The sequence below is a fragment of the Salmo salar genome, chromosome 03 (genome assembly GCF_965601325.2).
Source record: "Salmo salar chromosome 03, fSalSal1, whole genome shotgun sequence".
Taxonomy (NCBI): Eukaryota; Metazoa; Chordata; class Actinopteri; order Salmoniformes; family Salmonidae; genus Salmo; species Salmo salar.
In genome coordinates, this window is record NC_138293.1 from 49,180,656 (window position 1) to 49,200,999 (window position 20,344).

Below are 20,344 nucleotides of genomic sequence, written 5' to 3' on the forward strand. Positions count from 1 at the left end.
CCCTCATCTTTGACCTTCTCTATTCTCTCCGCTCATTCTCTGCCTCCGTCTCTCCTCTCTCTCTCTACCCTTTCTCTCTTCCCTTTTCATTCTCTTTCTCTGCCTCCGTCTCTCCTCTCTCTCTTCCCTTTTCATTCCCTTTCCCTCCCTCTTCTCTCCGTTACTGTCATGTCATTATTCAATCACCCCTTTAATATCTCTCTCCACCCCAAAGTCCTTGACAGACATGTGTCGCACCATCCTTAATTTCCCCTCACACCTCCTCAGCCCCTACCTCTATCTCTCACAATAACCCTTCATATACCCTTCCTCCAGCATATATAATATAATATATCTCCATCCATTCTTATCTCCCTTCTTCTATAGTATCAGAATCCCTCATATGTCCCTATTTCAACAGGACACCTCATATATCCCTCCCTTTATATTACGCTTCATACAGCCTTACAGCATGTCACGTCTCATTCCAGAATCCATGAGCTCACTTCAATATTCATTCAGACTCCTTCACCATTGAGTGAGAGGACTGGGTCCCTGCAAAGCAACCTGTCTCAGTAATACTCAAATGGCTCTCTCTAAGGACTGAGTGCCAGTAAAATGTCCATGATCTCAGTGGATGTGAGCAGACTTCATTTGGGCTGGATGGGATTATTTCTTCTTTCTTTCTCTGTCTGCCCTATCTCTGTCTCAACTGTCTACAAACTGACAAATTACAAAAAATAAAGAATAAAACCAACCATCATCTCAATATACACAACTGGACACACTCTCTTTCTCCTCTATGCATTCACGTCCCTTTCTGAAGGAAAAGTGTTATTTATGTTGTTTGTGCTGCCCAGGAGGTCAGTGACTGTCAGTAATGAGGAAACTATACTAATCAGACGCCAATACATCCCCAACCCCCCCATCTCTCTCTCTCTCTCTCTCTCTCTCAATTTCAATTTCAATTTAAGGGCTTAATTTGCATGCAAAACATATGTTAACATTGCCAAAGCAAGTGAAGTAGATAATAAAAAAAAGATAAATAAACTATAAAAATGAACAGTAGACATTACACTCACAGAAGTTGCAAAAGAGTAAAGACATTTCAAATGTCATATTATGTCTATATACAGTGTTGTAACGATCTGCAAATAGTTGTAACGATCTGCAAATAAGTACAAAAGGGAAAATAAATAAACACATATGGGTTGTATGGTGCTTGTTCTTCACTGGTTGCCCTTTTCTTGTGGCAACAGGTCACAAATCTTGCTGCTGTGAACCCACAAATGCTGATGCTCCAGATACTCAACTAGTCTAAAGAAGTCCAGTTGTATTGCTTGTTTAATCAGAACAAAAGTTTTCAGCTGTGCTAACATAATTGCAAAAGGGTTTTCGAATGATCAATTAGCCTTTTAAAATGATAAACTTGAATTAGCTAACACAACGTGCCATTGGAACACAGGAGTGATGGTTGCTGATAATGGGCCTCCGTACACCTATGTAGATATTCCATTAAAAATCAGCCCTTTCCAGCTACAATAGTCATTTACAACATTAACAATGTCTACACTGTATTTCTGATCAATTTGATGTTATTTTAATGGAATTTTTTAACTTTTCTTTCAAAAACAAGGACATTTCTAAGTGACCCCAAACTTTTGAATGGTAGTATATGTGAGAATTCTATTCATTGACTACAGCTCGGCGTTCAACACCATAGTGCCCTCAAAGCTCATCAATAAACTCAAGACCCTGGGACTAAACACGTCCCTCTGCAACTGGATCCTGAACTTTCTGACGGGCCGCCCCCAGGTGGTAATGGTAGGTAACAACATATCCACCACGCTGATCCTCAACACAGGGGCCCCTCAGGGGTGCTTGCTCAGTCCCCTCCTGTACTCCCTGTTCACTCTGTGATCACGGCCAGGCACGACTCCAACACCATCATTAAGTTTGCCAATGACACAACAGTGGTGGGCCTGATCACCGACAACAATGAGACAGCCTATAGGGAGGAAGTCAGAGACCTGGCCATGTGGTGCCAGGACAACAACCTCTCCCTCAACGCGATCAAGACAAAGGAGACGATTGTGGACAACAGGAAAAAGAGGACCGAGCACACCCCCATTCTCATCGATGGGGCTGCAGTGGAGCAGGCTGAGAGCTTCAAGTTCCTTGGTGTCCACATCACAAACAAACTAACTTGGTCCAAGCACACCAAGACAGTCGTCTCCTCTCAGGAGACTGCAAAGATTTGTTATGGGTCCTCAGATCCTGAAAAGGTTCTAAACCTGCACCATCGAGAGCATCCTGACTGGTTGCATCACTGCCTGGTATGGCAACTGCTTGGCCTCCGAGTGCAAGGCACTACAGAGTGTAGTGCGAACGGCCCAGTACATCACTGGGGCCAAGCTTCCTGTCATCCAGGACCTCTATACCAGGGGGTGTCAGAGGAAGGCCCTAAAAATTGTCAAAGACTCCAGCCACCCCAGTCATAAACTCTTCTCTCTGCTACCGCATGGCAAGTGGTACCCAAGCAAGTCAAGTCTATGTCCAAGAGGCTTCTAAACAGCTTCTACCCCGACGCCATAAGACTCCTAAACATCTAATAAAATGGCTACCCAGACTATTTTCATTGCCCCCCACCCCCGATTTTACACCGCGGCTACTCTCAGTTGTTATCATCTATGCATAATCACTTTAATAACTCTACCTACATGTACATATTACCTCAACTAACTCTGTAGCGGTACCCTGTATATAGTCTTATTTTACTGCTGCTGTTTAATTACTTAAAGTCTTATTTTACTCCTGCTGTTATCCATATTTTTTTTAACTGCATTGTTGGTTAGGGACTCGTAAGCAAGCATTTCACTCTAAGGTCTATAAAATTTGATTTTGATTTGCATGTCAAATTGTATGTTCCTTTTGATGGCATAGAAGGCCCTTCTTGCCTTGTCTCTCAGCTCATTCACAGCTTTGTGGAAGTTACCTGTGGCGCTGATGTTTAGGCCGAGGCATGCAAAGTTTTTGTGTGCTCTTGGGCAATGGTTTCTAGATGGAATTTGTATTTGTGGTCCTGGCAACTGGACCTTTTTTGGAACAACAATATTTTTGTTTTACTAAGATTTACTGTAGGGGCCCAGGTCTGACAGAGTCTGTGCAGAAGATCTAGATGCTGCTGTAGGCCCTCCTTGGTTGGTGACAGAAGCACCAGATCATCAGCAATGTCACGACTTCCGCCGAAGTTGGTGCCTCTCCTTGTTTGGGTGGCATTCGGCCATCATCGTCACCGGCTTTCTAGCTGCCACCGATCCATGTTTCTTTGTCCATTTGTTATGTCTTGATTGTTCACACCTGGTTCCCATTTCATTATGATTATTTCCCTATTTAAACCCTCTGGTTATCATGATGTTTTGTGCGTTATTATTTTACTGTTGTTCGTGTTTGTCGTTATTGTTTATCCCTGCGTGGATTTTGTATGATGAGTTTTTTCCTAGAGTAAATACGTATATTTTTACTCAGTTCGGTGTCCTGCGATTGACTCTATTTCTCATCTCCACTACACTGACACTGACATAATACCGCACCATTTATGGAGTCAGCAGGTGCATCAGTTCCTCCGGTTCCAGTCGAGGAACAAGTCCAGGAGCACGCGACAATGTTACAACATCTCGGCTCAGCCATGGATCGCGTGCTGCTCACCATGGAGCGTTGGGAGAAAGGGGGTTTTCCGACGAATTCATCCACATCACCTCAACCAATACCACTGCTGCCCATCCCTCCGTCAAGTGGACCCAGTGGGATTAGGCTCTCACTTCCAGGGGCTTATGATGGAACGGCTGCCGGGTGCAAAGGTTTCCTGCTCCAGATGGAACTATACCTGGCGACCGTTCACCCAGTTCCCTCGGGATACGAGAGCGTGTCTGCCCTCATCTCCTGTCTGTCTGGGAGAACCCTTGAGTGGGCCAACGCGGAGTGGGGGAGTATAGACGCTACATTGGTTCGCTACGAGGATTTCATCCATCGCTTTCGGGCTGTCTTCGATCATCCACCTGAGGGGAGAGCGGCGGGTGAAAGATTGTTCCATCTCAGACAGGGGATGAGGAGTGCTCAAGATTTCGCACTGGACTTTAGGACCCTGGCTGCCAGCGCAGGATGGAATGAGAGGGCCCTGATTGATCATTACCGATGTAGTCTACGAGAGGACGTCCGTCGGGAGCTTGCCTGCAGGGACACCACACTTACCCTCGACCAGCTGGTGGATTTATCCATCCGGCTGGATAACCTGTTGGCTACCCGCGGACGTCCAGATCGGGGTCTGTTCGTTCCATCCCCCAGTTCCTCCGAGTCTACACTGATGGAGCTCAGGGGTATTGCTCCTAGGGAGACCGGAGGGGGAGCTATTTCCTGCACCACCTGTGGCCGCAGAGGACACACTGCTGGTCGGTGCTGGAGAGGTACCCCAGGAAATTGAGGCAACAGGCAGGGTGCTGGTGGATCATCCCAGGTGAGCAGGCACCAAACTCACCCAGAGCTTCCTGTTGCACATATGTATATCTCTAGAGTTCCCTGAGTTTTCCCTGAATTCTCAGCATAAGGCGCTAGTAGATTCAGGCGCAGCTGGGAACTTTATTGATTGTGTGTTTGCTCGTAGTTTAGGGATTCCTATTGTTCCTGTTGATGTGCCTTTCCCTGTACATTCTTTACATAGTCGTCCTTCAGGATCGGGTATTATAAGGGAGGTCACGGTTCCACTATGTATGAGAACGTGGTGGGTCATGAGGGGAGAATTCTTTTTTTTCTGATTGATTCTCCTGCCTTTCCAGTCGTATTGGGATTTCCCTGGTTGGCTTATCATGACCCCACTATTTCGTGGCAACAGAAGGCACTTAAGGGATGGTCACATCAGTGTTCAGGGAGGTGTATAGGTGTTTCTATAGGTGCAACTACGGTGGAGAGTCCAAACCAGGTCTCCACCATGCACATCCCCTCTGAAAATTCTGATTTGGCTCTAGCCTTCTGTAAAAACAAGGTGACTCAATTACCACCCCATCGACGGGGGGACTGTGCGATAAATCTCTTGGCAGACGTGCACTTCCCAGGAGTCACGTGTATCCTCTGTCACAGGAAGAGACGGCGGCTATGGAAACATATGTCACCGAATCTCTGGGACTGGGATACATTCGACCTTCCATTTCACCTGTCTCCTCGAGTTTCTTTTTTGTGAAGAAAAAAGATGGACTATAGTGCATTGACTATAGTGGTTTAAATCAGATCACTGAAGTATAGGTACCCTCTGCCTCTTATTGCCAGTGTGACTGAGTCATTGCATGGGGCGCGTTTCTTCACCAAATTGGATCTCAGGAGTGCTTACAACCTGGTGCGTATCCGGAAAGGAGATGAATGAAAGACGGCATTTAGTACCACATCTGGGCACTATGAGTACCTTGTCATGCCGTACGGGTTGATGAATGCTCCATCCGTTTTCCAATCATTTGTTGACGAGATTTTCAGGGACCTGTATGGACAGGGAGTAGTGGTGTATATAGATGACATTCTCATATACTCCGCTACTCGCGCCGAGCATGTGGCTATGGTGCGCAAGGTGCTTGGTCGACTGCTGGAGCATGACCTGTATGTGAAGCCTGAAAAATGTTTGTTCTTCCAACAGTCCGTCTCCTTTCTAGGGTATCGTCTGTCAGAGTCAGGTGTGGAGATGGAGAATGACCGCATTTCAGCCGTGCGTAATTGGCCGACTCCAACCACGGTAAAGGAGGTGCAGCGGTTCCTAGGGTTTGCCAACTACTACCGGAGATTTATCCGGGGCTTTGGGCAGGTAGCGACTCCCATTACCTCACTGCTTAAGGGGGGACCGGTGCGACTGCAGTGGTCAGCTGGGGCAGACAGGGCGTTTAATCAACTGAAGGCTCTGTTTACTTCGGTGCCGGTGTTGGCTCATCCTGATCCCTCCTTACAGTTCATAGTAGAGGTGGACGCGTCCGAGGCTGGGATAGGAGCTGTACTGTCTCAGCGCTCGGGTACGCCACTGAAACTCCGTCCCTGTGCATTCTTCTTGAAGAAGCTCAGCCCGGCGGAGAGAAACTATGATGTGGGGGATCGGGAGTTGTTGGCTGTAGTTGGAGCTCTGAAAGCGTGGAGGCATTGGCTAGAGGGGGCTAAACACCCTTTTCTCATTTGGACTGAAAACCGCAATCTGGAGTACATCCGGCCGAATGAATCCTCGCCAGGCAAGGTGGACCATGTTTTTCACCCATTTTACTCTATCCTACCGACCAGGTTCCCAGAACGCTAAGGCAGATGCACTGTCTCGCATGTATGACACAGAGGAACATTCCATGGATCCCACTCCCATAATTCCGGCTCCTTGCCTGGTGGCACCGGTGGTATGGGAGGTTGACGCGGACATCGAACGGGCGTTACGTGTGGAACCCACTCCCACCCACTGCCCAGTTGGACGTAAGTACATTCCGCGTGATGTTCATGATCGATTGATCTGTTGGGCTCATATGTCACCTTCCTCTGGTCATCCTGGCATCGATTGGACAGTGCGCTGTCTTAGTGGGAAGTACTGGTGGCCCACTTTAGCTAAGGACGTGAGGGTGTATGTTTCCTCCTGCTCGGTGTGCGCTCAGTGTAAGGCACCTAGACATCTGCCCAGAGGGAAATTACCAACCCTACCCGTTCCACAACGGCCATGGTCACATCTATCGGTGGATTTCGTGATGGATCTTCCTCCGTCACAAGGAAACACCACGATTCTGGTAGTTGTGGATCAGTTTTCTAAGTCCTGCCGTCTCATTCCTTTGCCCGGTCTCCCTACAACCCTACAGACAGCGGAGGCCCTGTTTACACACGTTTTCCGGCACAAAGGGGTGCCTGAGGATATAGTGTCTGATCGGGGACCCCAGTTCACATCAAGGGTCTGGAGGGCGTTCATGGAGCGTCTGAGGAACTCGGTCAGCCCGACCACTCACCCCGAAAGTAATGGGCAGGTGGAGAGAGTTAACCAGGATGTGGGTAGGTTTCTGCGGTCTTAATGCTAGGACCGGCCGGGGGAGTGGTCTGTGTTTATCCCCTGGGCAGAAATGGCCCAAAATTCCCTCCGCCACTCCTCCACTAACCTGTCTCCATTTCAGTGTGTACTAGGTTATCAGCCGGTTCTGGCACCGTGGCATCAGAGCCAGATCGAGGTACCTGCGGTGGATGATTGGTTTAGGCGCTCGGAAGACACCTGGAATGCTGCCCATGTACACCTGCAACAGGCCATCAGGAGACAGAAGGCGAGCGACGATCGCCACCGTAGTGAGGCCACGGTATATATGTACTGGGAGACCGGGTCTGGCTCTCGACCTGAAACCTGCCCCTTCACCTGCCTTGCCGGAAGCTGGGTCCAGTGGGTCCATCTCCACTATACCACCCACCTGGTAGTTTAGTGGATGGGACTACCAGCTCTCTGTAACCTAGAGGGCAGCCAGTGGGTCCATATCCTCTATACCACCCACATAGTAGTTTAGTGGATGGGACTACCAGCTCTCTGTACTGTAGAGGGCAACCAGTGGGTCCATATCCTCTATACCACCCACCTGGTAGTTTAGTGGATGGGACTACCAGCTCTCTGTAATCTAGAGGGCAACCAGTGGGTCCATCTCCTCTTTACCACCCACCTGGTAGTTTAGTGGATGGGACTACCAGCTCTCTGTAATCTAGAGGGCAACCAGTGGGTCCGTCTCCTCTATACCACCCATGTGGTAGTTTAGTGGATGGGACTACCAGCTCTCTGTAATCTAGAGGGCAACCAGTGGGTCCATCTCCTCTATACCACCCTCCTGGTAGTTTAGTGGATGGGACTACCAGCTCTCTGTAATCTAGAGGGCAACCAGTGGGTCCATCTCCTCTTTACCACCCACCTGGTAGTTTAGTGGATGGGACTACCAGCTCTCTGTAATCTAGAGGGCAACCAGTGGGTCCGTCTCCTCTATACCACCCATGTGGTAGTTTAGTGGATGGGACTACCAGCTCTCTGTAATCTAGAGGGCAACCAGTGGGTCCATCTCCTCTATACCACCCTCCTGGTAGTTTAGTGGAGGGGACTACCAGCTCTCTGTAATCTAGAGGGCAACCAGTGGGTCCGTCTCCTCTATACCATGTTTCTTTTCGGATGACAATGTCTGTATTTTTGATTTCTTTGATGAAGACCAGGTTCCTGCTCTTTAGGCCAAAGGCAGATGACCTCCGGCCTTGGATATTCCAGGATGAGATGGTGAAGGCTTTGTGTTCCATAAAGTGTCCAATGTTGTTTGCCGTGTGGTTTGGCCTCAGACCAGTAAGTGTGAGCAGAGCCTGCTTAGCATCAGGTACATGCCAATGATTTGGGCTAGTGTGAGAGTGGGGGTTGGGCCTGTTAGCCTGTTCACGGCCTGGGCATATGTGTGACTTTCATGTTGAGGCCCTCTTCGCAGGAGTGGGGGACATGGAGTGGGCAGGAGGGGCATAGGTCTGATCTGAGGGGGCCTAAATGGGTTGTGGGCATGGTTGACTTGGGGGAGTGTTGATTGGTTGGGGTGGGTTGGTGTGGACTTGTTTGGTGGTGCTGTGGTCTGGATGTAGGTCCTCTCGAATTGGGTCCCGCCGGAAGAGTGTCTCGCTGGCCTGGGCGTGGTGTCTGTTGATCTGATGCTCCTGTGTGAGGTGTTGGGGCTGCGGTTGAGGGCGATGTCCTTTAGGATCCGGGAGAAGGTGGGCACTGCTGCCTTGTGTGGGGGACCTGTTCGTAAAGGCTAATCAAGTCCAGGATGGAGTGGGGGGCCAGGTAAACATTTGGTTTTGATGCACAGTCACGGTAAATACTTGCATTTACACGCGCTGTATGGTAGCAAGGTGGAGATAGCCACTTGTGCGTTGGGGAAAGTAGAAGAAGCTTTTTCAATCACTCCCTTGAGTGATTCGTTCGTGCCTGTGTGTATTATTCTGTGGCTAGGTGAACATAGGTGGTCCTCAGACAGAAGGTCTAGGGCGCGCTTAGTGTTTGGACACCAGAGTTTAGCCACTTGTGCGTTGGGGAAAGTAGAAGAAGCTTTTTCAATCACTCCCTTGAGTGATTCGTTCGTGCCTGTGTGTATTATTATGTGGCTAGGTGAACCTAGGTGGTCCTCAGACAGAAGGTCTAGGGCGCGCTTAGTGTTTGGACACCAGAGTTTAGCCACTTGTGCGTTGGGGAAAGTAGAAGAAGCTTTTTCAATCACTCCCTTGAGTGATTCGTTCGTGCCTGTGTGTATTATTATGTGGCTAGGTGAACCTAGGTGGTCCTCAGACAGAAGGTCTAGGGCGCGCTGGGTGTTTGGACACCAGAGTTTAGACACTGTGTGTTTGGGAAAACATTTATTTTCTTGTATATATATTTCCGTTTGAGTCCATAAGGAGTACAGTGTCTTGTGTATGTCCTCAGTGGGTGTGGGGGGGTTGTCAGGAGGGCTATCAGGGTGGCTGACAGGAAGAGTGCTCAGAAGGTGTGGGATCCCCTGGGCTTGGGGTTCTTCATTTGTCTGTCCTGCTGTGATGTCGAGGATATGGTCAGGGGTGTTCTCTCTCTCTCTCTCTTTCTCTCTCTCTCGCTCTCTCTCTCTCTCGTTGGAGTGCATGCTGGGAGTGAGTCGTGAAGCAGGAGTGATTGTGAGAGCGACTGGAATTATCTTCACTCTATTGGGTTTTGGTGTGTATATATATATGCTGATTAGTTTAGTTGTTTTAAGGGTATCTTCTCTAAATATCACTAAGCACGTATAGGGGTGGTGGGATCGTTGAGGTTGGTTTTCGCGAGGGCACAACCAGCGGGTGGGGCTGGTTGCAATGGCCACTCGCGGAAGTTTGGAGTTTGAAAAACTTAGTCGGCGACATGGAGTAAAGATTCCTGCTGCGGCCGGGTGTTCAGTGGAAGAATGTAGCTTGGCAGTGGGTGCTATCATTGGGTATGATAGTATCAAATCAGCCTCAAGGATGAATAGCGCTGTAGTGATATTCTTAGATTCCATTGAAAAGGTGAATACGATAGTTGAGAGTGGTGTTGCGGGAGACACAGACACCGGTATTTCCGCTTATGAATCCGACAAAGAAAGTTATACTTTCTAACGTGCCACCATTTATTAGAGATGAAGTGTTGGAGCGAGAGTTATCTCGTCATGGTCAAATTGTATCAACAATAAAGAAGGTTCTTTTTGGATGCAAATCTCCGTTGCTGAAACATGTCGTGTCTCATAGGAGACAAGTGCATATGATTTTAAAAAAGGACACTGATGAACTGAATTTAGCATTCAGTTTTAAGATTGATGGATTTGATTATGTCTTCTACGCTTCTACTGAATCAATGAAATGCTTTGGCTGTGGAAGAGAGGGGCATTTGGTGCGTAATTGTCCCGAGAATGAGCACGCAGAGCCCGGTAGCAGCTCTAGTGCTGGTGCAGCTAACGCACCACCGCGAAGGGATGAACATGCTAAGGGTGCAGGGGAAGGGAGAAGGTGGGCAGATGTGGTAGGAAAAGTAGGAGAGGAAGGCAGTGTGGATACGGGGGCAATTGTGGTAGATCAGAACAAAGAGGGAGGGGAAACAGTCGGTGAGATTGCGACTACCGTCGCTGAGGTGGTGTTGGACAATGAAATTGGAGGTCAAGAGGAGATTGAAATAATGGAAAAGGAAGCAGCTGTTTTCAAAGTACCGAGGAGTAAGAGGAAGAATGAAAGGGGTGGTGAAGGGTCTAATTCCAAGAGGAAGGTAGAGATTGATAAATCACTTGAAGATAAACAGGTGGTAGAGATGGTGGAGTTTTCTTCTGGGGAGGATAGCGAGAGTGAGTCATCTGACGCGTCACAACAAAATAGTGAGATAAATGGGGTGGAAGGGAGGTATGGGATTGGGAAGGTACGTCAATTTCTGAAGTTGACAAAAGGGAAGAAATATATGCAGGATTATAATGTAACAGACTTTTTCCCTGAAAGTGAATTGTTTATTGAATCAGCAAAGTTTCTAATGTCAAAAATAACAGGGGGAGGTTTGACAAGCCCTGAAATTGCTAGACTCAAGAAAGTGGTAACGAGAGTGATAAGTGATGTAAATTCTAAAGAAAATGAAAGAGTTCAGTCGCAGCTTTAACTCTGTAAAGAGATGTGGTTTCTGGGTCTTCCTCTGTATTTTTTTTTCATCCATGAGCAGTTTTAAGATGTCTTCTTTAAACGTAAATGGGGCAAGAGACGTTAAAAAAAGAGCCATAGTGTATGAGTTAATTAGGGGAAAGGGAAGTGATAATTTTTCTACAAGAAACGCATAGTAATTTGGAAAATGAAGTTATGTGGAAACAGGAGTGGGGGGGGACAGTGGTGTGTAGTCATAAAAACTCAAAAAGTGGGGGTGTGGCCATCTTGTTCTCAAAAGGGTTTTTGCCTTTGTCATATGAGGTTGAAGAGGTAGTTGAGGGGAGGTTATTAAAAGTTAGAGTAAGGTATGAAAACATCAATATGTGTCTGATAAATGTATATGCCCCAGTGGTGGCAGTTGAGAGGGTATGCTTTTTAGAGACATTATCAAATACCATTGAGAAATGTAACAATGAAGATTATTTATTTATTGCTGGGGATTTTAACTGCACAATCAGTGATTTAGATAGAAATCACAAAGAACCTCATATAGCCTCAAGGACTTTTTTAAAACGTCTCATTGTAACAAATGAACTGTGTGATATTTGGCGGAGTCAACATGGAGGCACAAGGCAGTATACATGGGTGCATGTGAGAGAGAACACCATCTCTATGGCCAGGTTAGATAGGTTTTATTGTTTTGAGCATCAATCTCAGGTCTGTAAATCAAGTGTGATAACCCCAGTGGGATTTTCTGATCATTGTTTAATAACAGAGGTGGTGTTCATTAACGATGTAAAACCTAAAAGCGCATACTGGCATTTTAACATAACTTTATTGAGTGATGCTCACTTCAGGAAATGTTTTAGTTTTTTCTGGGAGAGGTGGAGGTCTCACAAGGCCAGTTTTGTATCCCTTCAACAGTGGTGGGATATAGGGAAAATCCAGATTCAACAATTCTGTAAGCAATACACAAGGAATGTCACCAAGGATATCACCAGATCAATGAAAGCCCTAGAGACTGAAATAGTGGAACTCATGACGATGGTTGAGACCACAGGAGATTGAGGCCACACTCAGGCCCTCAAGAGGAAAAAAGCTGCATTGGCAGACCTGCTGGGTATCACAGGGGGCATTGGTGAGAAGTAAGTTTCAGGGAATCTCTGAAATGGATGCCTCATCCAAATTTTTCTTTGGTTTAGAGAAAAAGAATGGACAAAGAAAAATTGTTCATTGTCTCAAATCAGCTGTTGGACAAGAGCTCACTAGACCTAGTGACATTAGAAAGAGGGCAGTAGAGTTCTATGCTGAGCTCTACAAGTGTGAGTACAAAGAGGATAAAACAGTGACACAGCAGTTCCTTGATGGGCTCCCACAGATGGCTGCAGAAGCTCAGGTTGAGCTTGAGCAACCATTGTCTTTGCAGGAGTTATACACTGCATTAAAAGGCATGGAAAATGGAAGGGCACCAGGCATTGATGGGCTTCCCGTTGACTTTTTTAAGTCTTTTTGGGCTATGTTGGGAGAGGATTGGCTAGCAGTAGTTAATGATAGTTTAACCGGAGGGTTACTACCAATAAGCTGCAGAAGGGCTGTCCTCACCCTACTGCCCAAAAAGGGTGACCCTAGGGAGGTGAAGAACTGGAGGCCGGTGGCTTTATTGTGCACTGATTATAAGATCCTGTCAAAGGCTTTGTCCAACAGGTTGAGGGAGGTGATGGGGCAAATCATACATACGGACCAGTCCTACTGTGTTCCTGGCAGGCAGATAGGGGAGAACATTTCTCTGATTCGTGATTTTTTTGGACGTCTCTAGGGCTATGGGGTTGGATGCTGGTCTAATTTCAATTGATCAGGAAAAGGCATTTGACCGAGTTGAACATCAATATTTATGGCACACTTTGGAGGCGTTTGGGTTCAGCTCTGGTTTTATTGCCATGATAGAGGTGATATATGGTGACATTGAAAGTGTATTGAAAGTTAACGGTGGTTTGAGTGCTCCTTTTAAAGTGTGTAGAGGTATTAGGCAGGGATGTTCTTTGTCGGGAATGTTATATGCCATTGCTATAGAGCCACTACTAAATAGCATTAGAAGTCGCATTGAAGGGGTGTACCTTTCAAGGGATATTCCTCCTATTCGTCTCTCAGCCTATGCTGATGATGTAGTTATTTTAGTGAAAAATCAAGTGGAGGTGGATAGTTTGAGTCTAATGGTTGATCGTTTTAGGGGAATATCCTCTGCAAAGGTAAATTGGGAAAAGAGTTGTGCTTTACAGATTGGAGAATGGTCTGGAGGGATCATGGCTTTGCCAGGGGGGCTGGAATGGTGTAAGGGAGGTTTTAAGTATCTTGGAGTGTACCTAGGAGATGAGGGGACTATGGAAAAAAATTGGATTGGGGTGGTTGAAATGGTGGAAGGGAAGATAAGGAGATGGCGTTGGTTGCTATCTCGTATGTCATATAGGGGGCGCACTATTATAGTTAACAATGTGATTGCCTCTGCACTGTGGCATCGGTTGTCAGTTTTAGAACCACCATCTGGCCTTCTGGCTAAGATACGGGCAATAATTGTGGATTTCTTTTGGGATAAATATCACTGGGTTCCACAAAGTGTTTTGTATTTGTCAAAAGAGGAGGGGGGACAAGGTCTTGTACACCTGGCTAGTAGGGCTGCTGCTTTCCGGTTGCAGTTTATTCAAAGGTTGCTTTATGGACCGGAAAAAGTGGTTTGGAGAGGGGTGGCAGGTCTTGTATTACAGCAGGTTGGAGGATTAGGTTTAAAGAAAGCTTTATTTTTGGTTGATAGTAGCCAGATTTCTAGGGAGGGAATACCTCCGTTTTACAGAGGCCTTCTTAGGGTGTGGAGCATAATGAAGGTGTCCAGACGAACTTCAGCGGAGTCAGTGCATTGGCTGTTGGAGGAACCTCTGGTGTATGGGGCAAGACTGGATTGCACAACTGCAGCTGTTCCACATTTTTCCAAGATTCTGGTGAAGGGCAAAATCATCACCTTAAAACAGTTAATGGCCATGGCTGGGCCCGCCTTAATGGATGGAAGACGGGTGGCTGAACATTTGGGGGTGAAGTCGGTAAGGATTGTAGGACAACTGCTGGGAAACTGCAGGAAGGCTCTGTCAGTAGAAGAGTGGGGTATGCTTCATAGCCACAAGAAGAAGGTACAAGATGAAGACGTCTCATTTCCAAGACTAGGGATTACACCAAATATCCCAGAGTCAGAAAGAAAGGCGATATTACTGGATTTGAGAGGGTTGGAAGAGGTGGGTTTGGATGAGGTGAATGGGAAAGACTTATATAGGGGGTGTGTCAAGGTGTTGAATAAAGATAAATTGAAAAATAGAAAAGACACTCCATGGAGGGTAAAATTGGGCATTGATGGCAAGGTAAAGCCAGCATGGAGAGCACTGTACAAGCCACCGTTACAAAAGGGTACTGGTGATATGCAATGGAGGGTTTTGCATGGCATCATTGCAGTTAATGCTTTTATATCTGTTATTAACTCAGATGGAGCTGGATGTCCTTTTTGTAATATAAGAGAAACCATTTTTCACTGTTTTATGGAGTGTGAGAGGATAAAACCTCTCTTGGAAATGCTGGAGTCTTTGTTTAAAGCTGTAGGGGAGATTTTCAATGACACTGTTTTTATTTTGGGGTTTCAATATAGAAAGCAACAGAAAAGAAAATGTCAACTGTTAAATTTTATTTTGGGACAAGCAAAGATGTCAATTTTTCTGAGTAGGAAACATAAGATAGAAACGGGATATGGGCAGGATGTAAGATGTGTTTTTAAAGGATTAGTGAAAATAAGAATAAAAGTGGATTTTGAGTTCTACTCAGCTGTGAAAGATCTCCCATTGTTTGAGGAGAAGTGGGCATACGAAGGAGCGCTTTGTTTTGTAGAGGAGGGGAAACAATTTTTTGTTGAGGAAATAAGTTGAATGTATATGTTCTTTATTTATTATTATTATTTTTTAAATATTTTCTTTATTTTTTATTTTTATTTTTTAGGAATTACATTTGGTGTTTCATTTCTGAAAAGGCAGTGTGTCATTATTTATGTTAACACTTGAGTATAAAATAAAGGTTCTCTCTCTCTCTCTCTCTCTCTCTCTCATTGGACAGTTAGATCCCTCAGATGAACCCCAGTGATATGTTGTCAGCAGACAGAATGTAGAAGTGGACACGGTGTATTGATCTTGGTTGGTGATGGTCTATCTGTTTGTTGGAACTTGTTGTAAATATTCTTGATAACTACAACAGAGATATGTATTAACTCTTGAGACATGCAGATGATCCAAAATGAACACCCTCTTGACCAATCAGAATAAAGTATATTTTGTACTGGTTCTTTTGATCCACAAACCACAAACGTGTGTGTGGTGGGACTAGGCTGTTTTTTCACTAAGGTTGTTTCCTTATTAGCGCTGATCTCTGTTAAACAAACCTAAGGGCTCTAATCTAATCAGCTCTCCACAGAGAGCATGTCCTCACATTTCCAATTCAATGTATTGATTTTTCTGGAGGCATTTGAGCCCCAGAGAGAACAAATGGAGACGTTATCTAAAGTACTGAATAGGGCTATGACGGTCATGAAATTTCGTCAGCAGGTGATTGTCAAGCAAATAAATGCCGGTCTCACGGTAATTGACCGTTAATTAACAGAAACACATTTAGCATCTCCTATCTTCCAAGCATAGCCTACAAGGCACTGATGCAAATCTTTGGAACATCTACATTTTAAAAGTCTAACAAATTCATGTAATATAGCCTACACCATCACAATAAATCCATTATTTATTTTAGACCGGTCTAAAGAAACATGACATTAAGAAAATGTATTTTATTTCAGAAGAACAGAATAGCATACTCTGAGTTGTCTTTATGTTAGGCCCTGATCTGGCTATGCCATACGGCTGTGGGCTACACTTGTTAATTTAGCAGACAAGATTTGCTTAGAATTCCATGGCATTATTTTATAATATGAATAATACTATTGAACATAGCTGAATAAAATAGAAAGGATATTTTCTCCAAACTATTTGAGGGAGTGCGCACATGCAGCTATTCTGTTTTGGAAGGTTATCAAAGAAACAGCTACTCCTAGAATGCTTAATTTAGAGTTATTTATGTAACTTTAGTTGTGATACAAATGTTGGGCTATATGTTTGATTTTTAATACATTCTGCATGTTGCGACTAATGATGATTTGAAAATAGTTGCATGAAAGGCATGAGCTCTGCTTTGTTTTTTGCGCAGGCTGTACACACTTTATCAGTCTCTCATTCACAATTTGACCAGCACTTGATAACGCCTTGAATTTCCCAGCTGCATCCCCTTTGTGTGGCCGTAACACCCGCTTAAAAAATCCATGCCTTTTGCGGCCAGTGGTCGTTGTGCCCTTGGGCTGAATATAATCATTATAATGCACTTCTCCCCGGCTGGAGCACCTCTCACTCACATTGCTCTCAGTCATGTGATTGGGTCTTTCTTACATGTCTGTCAGGGACGCAACTGCGTGCTTCCTTATCCAATTTCGAGGTGCATATTGAAGATATTGGAAGAACTGTCCACATTTACTTTGTCAGCCAACAAGATGAGTAGGCCTAACGAACAGCAAAAGCAATAGCATATGTCAATCCCCCATAGTATAAAAGTTTACCTATTCTTTGCGAGAAATAAATATTCCAAAACATAGTCTGGGACAGTTGTGGGATGCGAAAGATCAAAAATTAATACAATCACTACCATCGAAAAATCTGTTTTAAGCAATGAGCCTAGCACAACAGATGAGAATGTTTTGCTTAACATTTTGATAAACTATTAGGCTATTTCTTCACATTATAAGCCCAGCACTGAGTGAACACTGTAGTAGGTGCGTATGTTCCACTAGCAGAAAAACACCATTCTCAAAAGTGACCACAAATGTGATTATGCATGTAATGCTTTTATTATAAAGGTGCATTTTTATGTTGAAAATGATCTTCCCCAAACTTGAAACTCACGCGCTGCGTGTGTGTACCAGTTAGGCTGTACACCTCTTTTAAAGCGGATTAATGTGCTTAATTAGTTATTTGGCCACTTTAGTTGTGATACAAACCTTATCAAAACATATAGGCCTATGGGCTACGTGAGGTGATTTGAAAAGTCACACAAAAAAAGCATGCGCTGTTTGCCATTCAAAGAGATAATATATAAATAATATATAAGTGATATGCTAATATTGTCACCAATCACACTATTCTTCATTTAATCTTCATTTAATCTTGTCTTTACAAGAAGAAAAAAATTAAAGCAAAGTATTTAGACCCCTTGATTCTTTTCCACATATTGTTACGTTACAGCTTCATTCTAAAATGGATTAGTTTTTTCCCCTCATTAATCTACACACAATATCACATAATGACGAAGCAAAAACTTTTAAAATATTTTTTATATAACATTTACATAAGTATTCAGACCCTTTACTCAGTACTTTGTTGAAGCACCTTTGGCAGTGATTACAGCATTGAGTCTTCTTGGGTATGACGCTACAAGCTTGGCACAACTGTATTTGGGGAGTTTCTCCCATTCTTCTTTGCAGATTCTCTCAAGCTCTGTCAGGTTGGATGGGGAGCGTCGCTGCACAGCTATTTTCAGGTCTCTCCAGAGATGTTTGATCGGGTTCAAGTCCGGGCTCTGGCTGGGCCACTCAAGGACATTCAGAGACTTGTCCCGAAGCCACTTCTGCATTGTCTTGGCTGTGTGCTTAGGGTTGTTGTCCTGTTAGAAGGTCAACCTTCACCCCAGTCTGAGGTCCTGAGCACTTTGGAGCAGGTTTTCATCAATGAGCTCTCTGTACTTTGATCCGTTCATCTGTTCCTCGATCCTGACCAGTCCCTGCAGCTGAAAAACACCTCCACAGCATGATGCTTCCACCACCACCATGCTTCACCTTAGGGATGGTGCCAGTTTTCCTCCAGATGCGATGCTTGGCATTCAGGCCAAAGAGTTGAATCTTGGTTTCATCAGACCAGAGAATCTTCTTGATCATGGTCGGAGAGACTTTAGGTGCTTTTTAGCAAACTCCAAGTGGGCTGTGATGTGCCTTTTACTGAGGAGTGGCTTGCGTCTTGTCACTCTACCATAAAAGCCTGATTGGTGGAGTGCTGCAGAGATGGTTGTCCTTTTGGAAGGTTCTCCCATCTCCACAGAGGAACTCTGGAGCTCTGTCAGTGACCATTGGGTTCTTTGTCACCTCTCTGACCAAGGCCCTTCTCCCCGCAGTTTGGCCAGGCGGCCAGCTCTAGGAAGAGTCTTGGTGGTTCCAAACTTCTTCCATTTAAGAATGATGGAGGCCACTGTGTTCTTGGGGACCTTCAATGCTGCATAAATGTTTTGGTACCCTTCCCCAGATCTGTGCCTCCACACAATCCTGTCTCTGAGCTCTACAAACAATTTCTTCAACCTCATGGCTTGGTTTTTGCTCTGACGTGCACTGTCAACTGTGGGACCTTATATAGACAGGTGTGTGCCTTTCCAAATCATGTCCAATCAATTGAATTCACCACAGGTGGACTCCAATCAAGTTGTAGAAACATCTCAAGGATGATCAATGGAAACAGGATGTACCTGAGCTCAATTTTGAGTCTCGTAGCAAAGGGTCTGAATACTTATGTAAATAAGGTATTTCTGTATTTGTCATTATGGGGTATTGTTTGTAGATTGCTGTGGGCTTAATTTATTGAATCCATTTTAGAATTAGGCTGTAACATAACAAAATGTTGAAAAAGTCATGGGGTCTGAAAACTTTCCAAAGCCACTCTATGACCACTATACCTGTATTCCCTCTGTGCCAGGTTGCTGCAGGAGTTTGACGGTGCGTGTGTATGTGCTCATCTGTCCCCTCCCATCATGCCAGGTGAGACTAGACCCTGGCCGGCGAGGCAGTTGGTAGGCTAGCTCCTCTGCAGACACTGTTTGCTCCAGGGATGCACGGCAGAAACTGAAGCTCGACGCAGCTGCAGACAGACAAACAGTTTAGTTGATTAGACATTTGAGAAACATGGATGAACGTCTAATTCTGACGTGAGACTGTGAGAGCTAGTTGGTTGTTTCATCCTCCAGCAGCTAATTGTTGTTTTGTAGCTGCAGACAGACAGACAGACAGACAGGTTAGTTGATTAAACGTTTGAGAAACATGGATGGACGTCTAATTCTGATGTGAGACTGTGAGAGCTAGTTGGTTGTTTCATCCTCCAGCAGCGAATTGTTGTATTGTAGCTGCAGACAGACAGACAGTTTAGTTGATTAGACATTTGAGAAACATGGATGAACGTCTAATTCTGATGTGAGACTGAGAGCTTGTTGAATAAAATCCCCAAAACCATTCCATTAAAACATTCTCAGTTGTATGTGGCCATGTCAGGAAAAGGGCACCATGTCTTAGTAGTCATAAAACATACTGTATATATAATAAGAGATCACTTATGGAAAATAAAATATGGTTTAAAAATATTAAACTCAAATCCAGGATTAATTGAACAAAAACTCTTCAATCTCAATGTGACTACTACAACACTTCTATAACTCTGTAACTTACTGTAACCCTACCCTCTCTCTCCTGCCTCTCTCTCTCCACACTCTCTCTTTAATTCTGTGTATCATAGTGACAGAGAGACAGTGTTTTGAGTTTTGAACCAAAAGGCCAATTCTGAGATACACCTGCTCACAGCTGAAAATCCAGAGACTGTTCCGTAGAGCAGAGGTGATACAGAGTTCAGAGAAGCATTATGGAGAAATTAAAAAAGGAAAGAAAAGAGACTGAAGAGAGAAATGTATTTCAGAGAGCAGTGATGTCTTTCCTGTCTGCTTCTGCTTTCTCCTCTCTCCCCTCTCTCCCCCATCCTCTGCTTTCCCATCTCTGTCGATTCTGTGGTCCCTCTCTCTCTGCTGTCCTATGTTGTTTGTCTGTGGGGTTGAATAACACAGAGAGAACAGCAGAAGAGAACAGCAGATAAGAGGGAGAGAACAGGAGGAGAAGCATTCAGCGGGCCTTCCCAGTAAACTTAGCAGGGAGAGGGAAGGGAGAGAAGAAGAGGAAGGAGAGTGGAGAGTCCTGTCAGTGAACTGTAAATCTACTGGTTATGGGCGAAGAGAGAGAAGGTGGAGTAGAGCAATGGAGAGAGTGGGATGGAGGAATAATGATTTGGTGAATAAC

The 20,344-nt window shown here is 45.1% G+C and overlaps 1 protein-coding gene across 2 annotated transcripts in view; it reads right to left on the bottom strand.

The window, feature by feature from the left end:
- The window catches only part of LOC106600622 (sterile alpha motif domain-containing protein 10), a 230,348-nt gene that overhangs the window by 145,604 nt on the left and 64,400 nt on the right, over positions 1-20,344 (bottom strand). For both annotated transcript variants that reach the window (XM_014192113.3, XM_014192112.2), the window contains exon 2: positions 18,964-19,145. In XM_014192113.3, coding sequence (XP_014047588.2) covers positions 18,964-19,145 — 182 coding nt within the window. The remainder of the gene's footprint in view (positions 1-18,963; positions 19,146-20,344) is intronic.